Source organism: Lepisma saccharinum, chromosome 9, assembly GCF_977018435.1.
Source record: "Lepisma saccharinum chromosome 9, izLepSacc3.1, whole genome shotgun sequence".
Lineage (NCBI taxonomy): Eukaryota > Metazoa > Arthropoda > Insecta > Zygentoma > Lepismatidae > Lepisma > Lepisma saccharinum.
Window position 1 is genome coordinate 50,322,308 of NC_139237.1, and position 15,038 is coordinate 50,337,345.

Sequence of the window (15,038 nt, forward strand, 5' to 3'; positions counted from 1 at the left end):
AAGGATTTTAATGCTTACTTGTTTACCATCTTTCCACACCATTTTGCTCCATTGCAGATACACGCCTCCAACATATCAAAAACGCCCCACCAATCAGGCAGCCAAAAAAGTTGCCAAGAACATACTATTCGGAGAAAATCTATGCTGCGGGTACACTAGACGTTTAGTTACGACTAAAGAGTACAATGAGGAAAAAGTTCGAAATCCGCTCCTCTTCACCACGACTGGCATCTGAATTAAACATATTTGTGAGTTTTGATGACGTCAAAAGGCTATTGTTCTACCTTACGTTATTTGCCTCGAAATCTGATTGAATTTTATGACAGCAAAACTGTGCTTAGATTGAGGTTTGAGTTTTAATGCGAGATAATGTATGTACGTACAATAAGTATGTGGGGTGGCGTGTATGTATGCGTGTGCATATGGAGCGGGTGTGTGTAATATATTTACAAATGTATTTGAATTTGTGTGTTAAATTGGGTAATAATTAAGAAATATGAATTCAAAATGTACGTGGGGAAAATCAGTTAAATGTAAAAATACATAAGTGCATTGACTACTGCGCACTCTGTTTCCACAGTGAATCAAACAGAGTTATCCCTTAATTAATTAATATAATGATTGTATCTGATTGTCCAGACTTTATTTTACCGAGGAGATGAAAGGAGTTAACGTTTGATTAGATATGTGTCTTGACTTGTGGATAGCGTTTCATAATGTCGTATCTAGACGCCATAAAACAGAGCCGATGGGACTCATGTCATCCAGCTCTACATAAAATATGCTCGTAAAAATTAACCCGGATGAAAAAATAATTGGTCATGTGGCGTGAAAATAAACCGGATGAATGAATGGAACATCCTATTTTAAATACCACATCAAACGAAGAATTGAACATCTTAGCGTAAAACGTGACCTGGATGTATGAACAAGACATCCTAGCGTAAAAATTAAGCCAGACGTGCGAGCAGATGAACTTCTAACATGCAATTGAAGTTGTTCAACAAATGCTTGAACATCTTAGCGTGAAAAACTTAAGAGTTTCGAGATGGCTCCGAGCAGTAGGAAGAACTTTTTCTTGCAATGAAAAACACAGAGGAAGGACACACTTTGTCCTGCGAATCTCTGGAGCAAACGAACGAGTCTCTGCGCAAGTGACTCCAGAGGGCTCCACCAATGGACTCGTGAGAGGGGAAGTAAGTGCCGCTTGCAGCAGAGAGAAATGCTTTGCTGCGCCAACTCGATTCCTCTCCTTCTCTTCCGTCATGCGCTGCCTTTTCCTACAGATTATATACTCTGTCCCAGCTAACTGTGGAGCAGGCAAACGCAAAGAAGTCTTTGCGCAAGTAGTGACGCGAGACGGATCCACCAATGAACACGTAAGAGGAACGGAATTCAATTTCAATTTCAATTTTCCTTTATTAAAGGGCGAGGTTCAGCCTGGCGTGGAGTGGGGGAAAGCGACTGCTTCCCAGCAGCGTGTACTGCTTCGCTCTGGCTACTCGATTTCCTCCCCTTCTCTGCCACTATGCGCGGCCTTGCTCCACAGTTAGCTGGGACAGGGTATAGAGACAGACTATAGTAATTTGTGACGTAATAAAGCATTGCTCGAATTGCCCAAACATATTGGCGTTTCAAGAATAACCATCTAGGCTAGAGTTTGAAGAAAGGTTTGCCGTGAATGGTTACAAGAAGACCATTGTGTATATAATATCATGCGTTTAGAATATAGTACAATGCAAGTATATAAAAAAGTACAGTAAATAATTGGTACTTATAGCGCTCAAGTAACTGTAGGAAATCTATCGAAGTAAAGAAAGGAATTGTTAAAAAATTACTCTATTTTTTTCCAATGACGATCACAGATTACTCTATTTTTTCCCCAAGGATGTAAGACTTGAATATTTTATATGATCCGATGAGTATTAATGGAGGTTATATAAACAAATAATTGCGCGAACTATATATATTTTTAGATGTACTAACAGAAACTACAATAGCATTCCGTGCTCAGATGGGCCTCCTGCTTAAAACGTGCGTTTTCCCATAGGAACACACCATCGCGTATGGGGATAAGGTGCTTAAAGGAAAACCCAACCCTTGTAGGATTCTGGTTCGATCCACGCCAACCCTAGCTCTGAAGAAAGATTGCGGTGCTTTGTTTCTGTCCTCTTGGTCGAGGACCCAACAAGAAAACACACTCTAAGAGCTCTCCCCCCTCGTCTTCTTTGTGGGAAATGGCGAAGTAAGGGACCATCTGCCACGCAAAGGCCTAAGGGTGGTAAAGTTGAACCGCCTCTTCTTCAGCGCTCAAAAGTTTTCCTTGATCAACTACTTTGTTTCCTAGGGTAAATTAACATCACTGTCAGAACTTGACGTAAAATTTACAGCATTCTACCGTTAAAATTTAACAGTGTGACTGTTAATTTAAGAAATCGGGACACAACCCTTTTAATTTAAATTTGAATATTATGTCATGCATGAAGATAGATAATGATTATAAATTGTAAAGGGTTTTCCAATAAGAATGATATGATTTTGAAATGAACTGGCAACTATGCTTCAAATGTTATAACTGTCACTAGTTGTCATTTGTGTTTAGTATACTGTGACAATTCATCATGGCTAAATACACGCTTCAAGAACGTTTGGTTCTTTGTCTTTAGAGCAACTTGAAACGGATCATAATTTTGGCCAAAAAAAAAAATCTTCTCAGATGAAGCTCATTTCTGGTTAAGTAGATATGTTAACGAACAAAATTGTCGTTTTTGGTGTGAAAACAATCCACAAGAGATTCACGACAAGTCCTTGCATCCGCAAAAGGTGTATGGTGTGGTTTATAGCTGGTAGCATCATCGGACCATTTGTTTTCCCAAAACGAGGTAGGACTGCCCAAAGTCATCGAAAATTGGGTTCATCGAATTCACCGTGTGCACGAAGTCGAGGTGGACACTTAAATGATGTGTTATTCCAAACATAATGTAATAAACTTTGCTTCAAAATAATATAAAAAGTTTGGTTGTATCTGAAATAGTTTATATTTTATTTCATTTTAAAATCATATCGTTCTTATTGGAAAACTCTATACTTGTATTCACCATAAATATATCTTTAAGAACTGTGAAATTGAAATTACATTAATTAGGTTAATCATGTAGGCCGTTAGTACTTTAAAAACGGTCATGTTCACTATTTATTAGTTGGATGGAACGGATATTCACGGCCTTAGACATTCATTTTTTCCCAACGAATTTCAAGATGCTCATGAACTTCTTTTTTGGCTTGTTTAAAAATTGATATCCACTTGAGGTGTATAGTTGTTCGGATTCCACTTTAAACTGTAGCTCCAGTCCCAATTAGCCTTTCTGTGCATGAAGTGAACTTAAAACACCAATCAAACACAAACAAACCAATTCAAAATCAAAAACCTATACGAAATTACAAATTCTAAAACCTTACACTTGTTTAAAATTCCTCTCATAGCATTCAAGTGAATCTTCTTCTACCATAGATTGCAATGCAATGCAATCATTTGAATGGAGAAATGGTGGTGTAACACCGTTGTAAATAAATGACAATGACCGTTTTGAAAGTTACATTTAAAGTAAACACTACTCCAATTTTAAATCATTATCTATCTTTATGTAAAATGAAATATTAAAATTGAAATTTACAAGTTATCCACATGTCTCAACGTTGCGGTATGGGCATATGCATGTGTACACATAGGCCTGTGCATAACATATGTTGAGGTTACTGCAGATAGACTGCAACACGGAAGCCCCTGTAATCACGAAACAACCGAATGCACAGGACGCCGTTTCCAGAGGATCGCCTTGATTAGGGCCAAAATCTTATTTCTGATTGTATAAACGTGGCATTTTATTTGATTCAGTCTACTTTTTAACTTAACTTTATGCACAAAGGCAATATCAGGACTGGACGTGCAGTTTAAAGTGGGATCGGAACCACTATGTGCCACAACCGGTTGCATGACTATTTGTTTTAAAATTAGTTGGATTTATTGTAGACAAAAAATAATTGAAATTACTGCTGCATAACATAATAAGTATTTTGTAAACTCATGTAGCAACTTAAGCTAAGAGATTACTGTTATTTTGATGTAATAATTCAGGTATTTACTAAGTAAGCTCAAACCTACAATAAGCGTGTACTTTAAGAGTAACACTTTAAAATCAGTATTTTAAAAATATGACTATTTTTTCATCACAAAATCCGTAAATATATAATAGGTAGAATATTGTAAGTGTTATGCTAATTTCCAACAGTGTAGATATATGTAAAGAAATTAGGTTTAAAGTGCAATAAAAATATCAGAAACATGTAGGCAATAGCGAAAGCAAACCTCACAAAGATCAACCTGATTCCTCAGGAGGAATTTCAAACACATGTGTAACTGTCTTCTGCTCTCAAAACTTGAAGGAGGTTTAATTTCCATTGCACTTTTGTTTATAAATTAACACGTACTCCCTGATTTCAACAACGCTGTATCAATATTAATAACATTAAAGACACTGATTTTGATTAGTAGGAAGATTGATTTCAAGTAACATGTTGTGTTCAAAATGCAAACTGAATTTTTAACGGATCATTTCAAGAAGTATAAATTATTGTTTTTAATTCTTGCAACGTAACTTATATAACATCATGATACGCCAGTTGAGCGTTAATGACTTGAAACTCAACTTATTAATTGTTAATTATATAAAAGTATGCTCATCGTTCTCGTGTCGAATGAACCATACATCTGGTGTAATGTACAGTTGCAGATGTGATTTGCACAATTTGGAGTATCATAGCGGTTTTTTGGAAGAAAAGGAATTCTTTGAAAACGACTTTGCTGGCTCAGATCGAAGGCCAAAGCAGCCTTAAGAAAGTATAATTTGAAGACTAGTAACAATGTAATTGATTTATGCGAGATTACGAATCGTACGATGATACAATAATGAATATCTCCGACGGTAAAGGAAGATAGAACCTTTTCTCAATCAGTACAAAAGAGAAGGGATGTTGAGAAGAACAAAGAGCCTACAGAGGAAAAAAATCACAGACTGCAAAAAAAACTGATTTTGCTCTTCGTTAAGGCCTCCCCTTCCTCCCCCAGTGTAACTCTTTTAGCAACTAAACGAGTTGAATATCTTTTCCGTTGTAGGGAAAAAGGGGGAAGGGGGCTGGATCCCTTTTAGCCAAAGAGATAAAAACGCTAAAAGGAAATCACTTCAAAAGATACTTGCCTCCATGACGATAGCAGTCCCACACTTTTGAATTTCGTCATACGCGATGCATCCCGAACAAAAGAATCTCCCTCAGATCAAGCAATGTCTGCTCAACCTTGGATAAACGGATTGGTCAATATGTCCCCCACCGATGCACCTTCCACTCCAGTGATCTACGGCTTTTTTCTCTTTTTTAACATTTTGGGAACTACAGCAGACGTCGACAAAGGCTAGGGGAAGATATACAGATGAAAGGTAAGATACTGAAATATTTTTTGAAGCATTCAAGGAAAATCTGATGCTGGAAAAGCGAACATGTATTTGAGATGTTGAAAACTATACCCCTTAAACTAAATTTTAACGCTTTTAAGTAAGAAACTTGAACTAAAATACTCTGAACGAAAGTATAATATTTGCCTAATACACTGAATCTAAAGGAAAAAATATACGTAACTGATGTAACACTTGTTTTGTATCTTGTAAAACCTCAGAAAATTACAATACGCATTGTATTAAACATATAATTAGTGAAAGTTCATAGTGTTGTGGGTGTTATGAATTCTGTATCTATTGAAGAAAGAAATTGTACAATAAAATATATAAGACTCAGCAATGTTTGCAAGTAAGAGTTACTTTTTTCGAGTAATAGTCACTTAACTACGTAGTTTTTTTAGTTATTCTTTGACATGAGTAACTATATTTCAGTTAATTTAATCGTCTTATAAACCTACAAATATTACGAGCAAATGCTTTGCATGACGTAATTTTTCAAATATAAATGTTTCCTTTGAATGCTTTTCTCTCTATATTTTCATATTTAAACATGTAAGGTTTATTATGTTGTAATGAAAATTAACGTCAATTTGAAAGTTAACAAATACAATCAGATTGCTGTTGATGTATGCAATACATTCTACGAGTTATAGCTTCTGTAAACTAACTTATATCAAACTGAACTTCAACTCTGTTACTTTCAAAAAGTAATTTTCCTAAGTCTAAAACACGGTGTAAGTTTAATAAAAACTATATTTTTGTCGAGGTAGGCACAAGACGTCCATAAAAATAGCATAAAGTAGGAAATCACTCAGGTACAAAGTCAACAAATCGCATACGTTGAACTCTGACGAAATGAACTTAGCAGATAAAATCGGGACCCAAATGGCAAGGAGCAGACATTATGTGTAATGCAGATTCACTATTCCCGCACGAAGTAATGACGAAAGTTTCCGATGTCCCAAACGAAGATATGCTTTATCGAAATCCATAAATAAAGGGAGAGAGGGGGAGCTTGCCCAAAAACAAACGCCTCCAGCCTCCGTACCTGGGGAGGAAGGATGGTGACTGCCGAGGATGGGTAAGAAAAACGTCCCGTGAAACTTTGGAATGGTCGTCACTGGATGAACAACACCAATTTCTTCTTTTTTTACCCCCTCCTCCGCCTTCCACACGAACTATCCACTTCTCTTCCCACTACTTTTCGTGTAGATTGGGAACTTCGCAACTTTGCGTTTGCAAACGTGGCAGCTTTTGATTCGCTGACAGACTGAGGCTCTGGTTTCTGGTAACTTTAGCAAACAAACAAGTCGGAAGGGCAGAGGGATGCAGTGTTTCCATCTGCAATACATCCATTTCTTCGCATTTTTTAAATGTGTCAATATTAAAGAGATGATGCCTCGGTGGCAAGTGCTAACAATGATGGCGATATTGACAATAATATTAATAATTATTTTGAATGGACGTGCTTTGAGCTTTGTATCACTTTATAAATGTGCTAATAATGACCCTGCTTCTTCAGTGTATATAACACATTTGTGCAAAAAATTGTGAAAATGTTTTTAGAAGTAAGTTATAAAGTGTATTTAGTTTTGCGGCAGTTGATATGTTTCATGTAAATGTTGTTTTATTTTTTGCACATGTCCCGAGTTACAGTGAAAATACCAACATCTATGTTGATTCAGGAAAAGCATAATAATATATTTTGATATTGTAACGCCATTGACGATAAACTTTGTCCACAATATGGTGAGGACCTCCCATAACCATTGTGTTGCTTTAACATCTATTTATTTATAGAGCGTATCCAAATGTTATTGATTTTTACTCATGATGAGATATTTACTCATTACATAGGCAAGGCAGTGTTGTGATAGCACCCTAGTTTTAAAGTTATTGTTGCGTTCAGAACCTACGTACGTGTGTTACAATGGTACTATATCAACAGTGTCGTAGACATTGTAACAACAATACATACATAAAACCAAAGGCAACATCTACAAACCTGTACCATAAATCTCCTGCGACCTCTTTCTACTGTATTTTGAGATAGATAACGTGCAAACTGCAATTTTGCAAACTAACAAGGCTGTGGCGCCTAGACCCATAGCCAGGCCAATCGTCTGCAGGGATGTGGATTGTCCTTATGAGTAACACTAGATATTTATTTTGATTTTTGTACAGATGATCTGTACATTACTTAATAAATGAATGTGTTTCAAAAGAATATGTGTTGTTGTATGGATCCTGTCTCAAATCTTTTGTTAAGGGTCTTTGTATTATATGTATTTTTGTTATGTGTGCGTTCATGCTGTACGTGCATTTCTTACGTTTCTTACAGCATGTGTATTTTTGTGTTTTGTCTCTTTTTATTTTTTGTGTTTTTTCTTCTTTCTTTTTGTGTATTTTTATCCTTTTGTGTTTTTTTTAAAATTTTCTTTGGTACTTTGATGTTTTATATTTCGCAAACTGTTAGATATTTCAACTAAATTTGTAAAATGTGAAGTAGAGATGGTTAAGTGTAAGAAAAGGCTTGTGCCTTAACTTCGTCATCCAAAAGAAGAAGTAAATAAATAAATATGATGGGGCAAATAGCGAACCCGCTAACGTACCCATATAAATTTTTAGACATTAATTTATTAATATCTTATTTGCTGTTTTTCAATTTATGTTAAACCAAAAGTACTCGACTGTACAGGAAGAAATAACCACTTCTATGGAACGAAACTATTTTAATTTCAAAGAACTCTAGTGAGTCTTATTTCTTATTACAATTGTAGGGCAAGAAAAAAAATTAGCCGCTTGGATATTGTATTCAAGTTCTCTACCCTGAGAGTTCTGGGTTCTAGTCTCAGAGAAGGATTTCATCTATATTATCCGCATCATCATTCATCTTCATCACAGCAATGTTAAGTAACCGAAATAGAATATATCAGTATCAATAAAATTCACTTACAATAACGTTCTTGCCCGTCTCCGCATGTGTATGATTAGTGTACGTAGCAACGGTTTCTAGGAGCGGCTCCACTACTAAATACGCCCAGGGTCCCATTCATATGTCAGCTACGGGGAAAACAGTTTAGAAACATGAAAGTTATATGAAACAATAGTATATTCCAGCTAGAACCCAGGAAAAAGTTTACAACTTTACGCAGTACGCTTCAAAATAAGTTATCATCTTAACACATGGGAGCACCAGGCAGTACCACCAACCGAAGAACTGATTCAGCATTTGAAGCTTCGTACTTGGATGTTCCCTTTCACATCTCACGATTTGGCAAAATTGGTGTCAAAATAGGTGCTGAAACAAATCCGAAACATGAGAAAGCAGAAACATCTGTCCGGGATATGGTTTTCAAATAAAGGTTTATCATCAGAAACAATTTGAACACTAGATTGGTATCAAAAGTCGCGAGCAACTGTAATCTGCACAAATGTTTGCAAGAAAAATGTTTGAAAGATCGTAAGCGTGACTATGTCTATAACTAGGATAAGGCTAATAATATTGACGATCCATGCCCACCACTCCCCCCCAAAAGAGAGAAAAAAGGCCTGGTTGCCATTAGAACAATGAGTACCGAAAGGGTTCCAAGACACTTATGAACCACACTTGGCATTATAGTTTATGGTTGATCTGCAGGATCATGTTTGCAAGATTTCCAATCAACAAAAACTGGACATAAGGAGCTTGGAGCAATTACTTTTCAAAGCACCGTTGCCACATGTGCAAGCATGAACTCGGATAACTGCGACTTGAACAATGGTTTTCAAAGCATTTTTGTCAGATGGGCAAAAGCACGATCTGTGATAAGGCAAAAACTATGATTGAAGCAATAATTTTCGCGTAATTTTGTCACATGTGCAAGGCATGAACACTAATAAGAAAAAGACCGTGATTGAAGCAATGGTTCTTCAAAGTTTTTTGTCACATGTGCAAAGAAAGAACTTTCATAAGACAAAGACTATGACTGGTGCAATGGTTTTTCAAAGACATTTTCCTACATGGACAAAATATAAACTTTAATGTAAGAAAAACAGATTATAACAATGGTTTTTCAAAGTGCATTTGCCATGTGCAGAGAATGAACACTGAGAAGTCAAACACGAACGATTGTTAAATCGATGTTAAATTGGAACGATGTATTTTCAAAATTTTTTGTCACTTGTGTTAAGCATGAACTCTCATAAGACAAAGCAAAACATGAACACTGATAAGATAAAGATCGCGACTGGAGCATGAGTTTTTTGCCACATGTGCAAAGCATGAACTTTCATAAGACAAAGACTCCGACTGCAACAATGATTTCTCAAAAGTAATTTTGCCACATGGACAAAACATACACTCTGATAAAAGAAAGACAGATTATAGCAATGTTTCTTTTCACATGTACAACAATTCTGATAAGACAAAAACTCTGATTAGGGGCATGGTTTTTCAAAGTATTTTTGTCACATAATATGTGAACATAAACTATGATAATGTAAAAACTGTGACTGAGACATATTTTAACAAATCTTGCACGGCACAGAAATTGGGGTGGATTTTGTATCGGTAAATAAGGGGTAAAGTTGGGAAAGTATTGCATTCATCCTAGCTGACAAAATAGTGTGGCTTTTTGCCATGTTTTAGTAATGAAAACATGTTTCAAACAATTTCAATATTTTATTCTCTCACAATAGGCACTTATTCCAGTGATATGTTTTGCCTAAATTAATTCCACTAACTGTGATAATACAGTTTCCTGCAGAAAGTATTTCATACAGTACCTATATTAGGCTATAAAACATGCTCAATGCAAACCTCAGCTTATGGTAATAATTTTTCCTAGTATTAGGTGTCATAGTAGTAATCATGCCATAAGAGAGCACTAGAAATTAAACATTTCTATTGGTTATTTTAAGCAGATATTTCATTTGTTGGTTAAAGAAAGTATTCTTTCCCCCAAAATACTCAGTGCTCTGGTAGGCTAATGAAGAGTAGACATACACCTTAAGGTGGTCAATGAGCCAACCAGAAATCCAACATGGAGCCCCTTAATTATAAGATGACAGCATTAATCACTACAGCATCAGGGAGTCTTAACATGTTTATCCCAACAACAGGTATGGAATCATTTAAGTTCAACACATCATCAACTAACTCCTTTCCTATAGATTTAGTATCTCGTAATATGAATCAAATTTTTATTAAAAGTTAAGCAAGTTTTTATTTTGACTTTTAAAAATAACAATTAACTTATTTAATCCTCTTAGTTCATTTGGATATATGCTTGTGAATATGTTTCACTGTGAGAATTTTTCTCAAATAATTTAGTAAGACTTTGTTGTAATCTATTTTACAGAATTCACCTGAGTAGTTTTATGTTACTTTATGATTTATTTAATACCGTCACAGCACTAAAACGTAAAATTTGGGTTAATTAACTTTCAAAACACTTTGCCACTAGTTAATTTTAAATTATCTGCTTTAGTTCCTTGACATTTTTTCGGGACAGGGAACCTGGTGAAATAATTTGTAGTTTGGCAACACTGCCGAACTGGACAAGTGTATGGATGGCAGTGAAGAATGGATACAGAAGAGTGGGGGAACAAAGAAAGGGAAATGGGAGGTTTCGGGGGAGAAAAGTGAAACTTTTCCTTGTAAAAGTTGAACGATAAGGACTATGCTAGTGCAGCAGGAAAGTTGAGAAGCTGACAGAATCCGAAAGAGAGCACAAACAAACTAGATGGCTACCGGAGACATTTATATCACCGATCCCGAACTACCCAAGCGAAGTGTTATGTCTGCCCTCCTAGCTGATTTTTTTTATGCCCGGAGTCAGTTCCGAATCCGAAAATAAAGAGGAAAAAAAAAGTCGCGGGTTTTGCTATCTCAAGTTTCAGATTACCCTGATAATTTTTATAGTGGAGTTTACAAGCAAATGTTATTTTGCACGAATTTATTGCAAACAATTCGTATCTACTTCGGCGATGTCAGAGCGGGTATATTCCAGTTCTACCTCCTTACTATCCCCTCTCCCCACCCCCCTCTGCGATTAAATCAAACTTTTACCTGGATCTGCACAGAACTTTCCGAAAATTAACAAAATATAATTTTGGTGGTGGTACATTATAAGCAAGCCTATGTGGTACTTCAGCATTGCTTGGAAGTTGAGTTGCTTTTCAAAATAGTAACTGTAACAAAATTACTACTTCAGGTAATAAATAACGAAATTAACAGTTAATTTGTATACGTTTCAACAGCAATGAAATAAATTAAGGTTCGTTTAAAACAATAGAAATAAAGTGTTAATACTTATGTATACACATTCATTTGTTACGAACTAATGCTTTGTGGGATATATGTTTTTTCAACGCGAAAGATTCCCAGCCTATTTATTTCAGGTGGGAAGTTTTCACCAATGTCCAGGCATGGATTGCATATGGAGGCAATCGTAAAGGGGTGACCGGAGCGTTGTGCTGATCAAACCTACAAATGCGCGAGATTGTGAATGAGTGGAACCCTATCTCCAAATCTCCTGATATATGCCTTCACCTTATGGTACAGTGTGTACCTTTTTACCGTTATATTGTCAAATATTAAACTTATGTATATTACAATTTAGGTTATGAAAATTAATGTTATATTTAAATAATCAGTGTATGCATGTAACATACGGAGCACGGATTTTTGGTTCAATCTCGGTTCTGACTGGAATTGGCTTCTATATAATTTCAGTCGCAATCCCTGGTTAATTCTCATAGGAATGGAAATTGGAACTTACTTTACAAAGCTAATACTGAATTCCTATTAACAAGTATCTTTCCAAACACTGCTCTCTGCATATCGTTTTACGCGCACACGAAGATACTATTTGCAAAAAATCACATGCCTTAAAATTCCGTAAGGTGAGGTAGTGTATTCGTCAGTCAATCCACATTTTATCAACTTCCCTGCACTTTGAGTAACCCACTGCTTTACATTGTTATGGTAGAATAATTATATTTTCATAAAGTTGTGGGTTCTTCCCCTTGTCGACCTCCACCCCATAACGTCTCGTCTATGATTCGAATAATAGAGTGGTGAACAGTGTTGTGCCGTAGACTATAAGTTTACGTCTACATGCGTTGTCTACACGTAATCTACGCGTAGATTACATTAAGTTGTAGTTTATATAGACTACGTAGACAATCTAAAGTGCATTAAAATTAATTTTCAAGGCTTTCATGAAAGGAAAGTGACATTTTTAACTGTATTGGTTCCTAACGAAATGAAAAGAATCCTATTTACAACAAAATTTATCTTCTCTTCTATTATATTAACTATGGAGGAAGATAAATAGTATGCAAAAAACAACAACAGATGGCAGTCGTGAGGCAAGAATGGTCTTTTTCCCATAAAACACAAGAATATTTCCTATATTAGGTTTCTTCCTCGGTGAGAAATTGTTCGAATTTGGAGGAAAGAATATGAAAAGTTCTTTTCACACATCAGCAACTGATACGCAGTATAATTTTATTTTAATTCCACGGCGCCCTTTGCTAAGGTATCACCTTTTGCCATGTTGTTTACATAGATTACGTAATCTACGTGTATAAAATAGTCTACGTGTAGAATGTAGACTATCGTTGTTTACGCGTAGACGCACATCACTGGTGGTGAAGTAACAAATATCTCACCACACTAACACATGGTTAAGGTTTAAACTTAGTGGCGGCCAAGCCAAGGACGTTACACAACCAACACAAAACAACAAAGAATTGATACATTAAAAATTAAAATGTCAAACGCACCAGGAACCGTTTAATTACAATTTTGTTGGCAGAACGTTAAAATCCATTAGAACGGATCCATTAAGCTGATTTCAGTCGTGGTTCATTTGCGTGAGGCAGTAATCTTATTGATCGGGATTTGGTGCCGAAGAGTAATCCTTAACAACAATACATTACCGTTCAAACTGTTGCTTGCTGACAATGACAGAAAATACTTAATGACTCAGTCGACTGATTCGACAGCACATGTGGCAACCATTTTTTCAAATATTATTAAAACATGCTGAATGTCAATCACAATTTTTATATTATTTTTGTGGCGCACTTCGAGAGCAGCCAGTTTTATAGTAATGTAACAAAAGGGATAATGGTTACAACAATGAAAACTGAATGAATCTCATTGTTCCATTGTTTCAATGTGAAAGCTGATATACATAAAGAATAAATACGGTACATTGACCGAGCACATCAAAATTATTTGCAGTTTCCTTTAATTTAGGCTGGCTACATCGTATTGAATGAATACATATACGCATGGACGTCCTTAAGGGGGAGGGGGCAAGCGGGCCATGCCCCCCGGTAAATTTATGTAAATTGAAAAGTATATATTTCACACAATTTCATTTCAGTCATAGTAATTTATAATCATTATTATAAGGATGTTGAAGGAACATAATAATTTCAGACTGAAGTAGTGTTTTTTGAGGGGGCATCATTATTATGGGGGGAAAATATGCCTCCTTTGCCCCCCTGGGAAAAATATCTATCTTGCCCCTCCCTGGGAAAAAATCCTACGGATTTGTTCTCAAAATTTTGAGAGGGGGCTGTAGCTCCATCAGCTCCTCCCCCTCTCCTGTGTTCGCCAGTGATCATAAGTGTCAGAATAGTAGATATAGTTAAATGTCTAAAGGACCGAGGTAAAGGTGAAGTTACTCTGTGCATATTAAGTTTAGTTATAACACGTCGTGGAGTTGTAAGGGGGAATGTGCGTACATATAGGGACCCATATGACCACAATCTCTGCTACTTGTGGAGAAGATGTGCTCAGCACCACGTCCCGGCCTGCTTTACCTCCCAAAAGCCGCTCCATGCAGGGGTATTGAAAGGACTAGGACAAATGAAGGAATTCTTTGAATATGCATAACAGCTTGTGTGAGGAACGTGTTCGTGTATGAGGTGCTGTGAGGGTTGTGATGGTTTTTTTACTCGAAAGAACACCATGTTCATTTTCCTAAATGACTCAACGTCTTGTTATTATTATTTGCAGTTAGGTTGCATTTATTCTTTCTTGCACAACACACACACTAATGTTAATAACAATCTTGCAATACGTCAATGATACAGGCACTACACTGTATATGAGGATGAATGAGTACTGAAAGTAAACATTGCTTCAACCTACCTTTGCTGGTACCGTCTGGGCCTCTAAGAATCGTGCACTCTTCTATTGTTCCAAAGGGAGCGAACAACTGACGAACATCTTCTTCGGTTTGTTGCTTGCTAAGCATTCCCACGAAAAGCTTTCTGTCTTCTGGACAGAAGAGACATGGAACAGAAGAGAGAACAACCGTTAGCAATCACAGAACAACCTGTATTCAACAAATAAACCTTCATACTACAATATACAAGGTGACCATAAATTTCCAGTTCAAAGGACAAACTATTACAAGTGCTCTACATGCTGTCAAATAGAATCTAAGTAATTTTGAAACCTTCTGTAGACAAGGACATGTTTAGAGATGGGGTCCAAGGGGTCCGGACCCCACGAAAGACCTA

General features: G+C 36.3%; 1 protein-coding gene across 17 annotated transcripts in view; it reads right to left on the minus strand.

Moving 5' to 3' along the window:
- Positions 1 to 15,038, minus strand: part of bru3 (CUGBP Elav-like family member bruno 3) — a 725,341-nt gene that overhangs the window by 192,875 nt on the left and 517,428 nt on the right. For 14 of the 17 annotated variants that reach the window (XR_014442124.1, XM_083128182.1, XM_083128181.1 and 11 more), the window contains exon 3: positions 14,665 to 14,793. Coding sequence is in view for 16 of the 17 variants with exons in the window: in XM_083128182.1 (XP_082984308.1) it covers positions 14,665 to 14,793 (129 nt within the window). In the remaining variant the exon portion in view is untranslated. The remainder of the gene's footprint in view (positions 1 to 14,664; positions 14,794 to 15,038) is intronic. The other 3 variants (XM_083128184.1, XM_083128183.1, XM_083128176.1) reach the window with 1 other exon arrangement.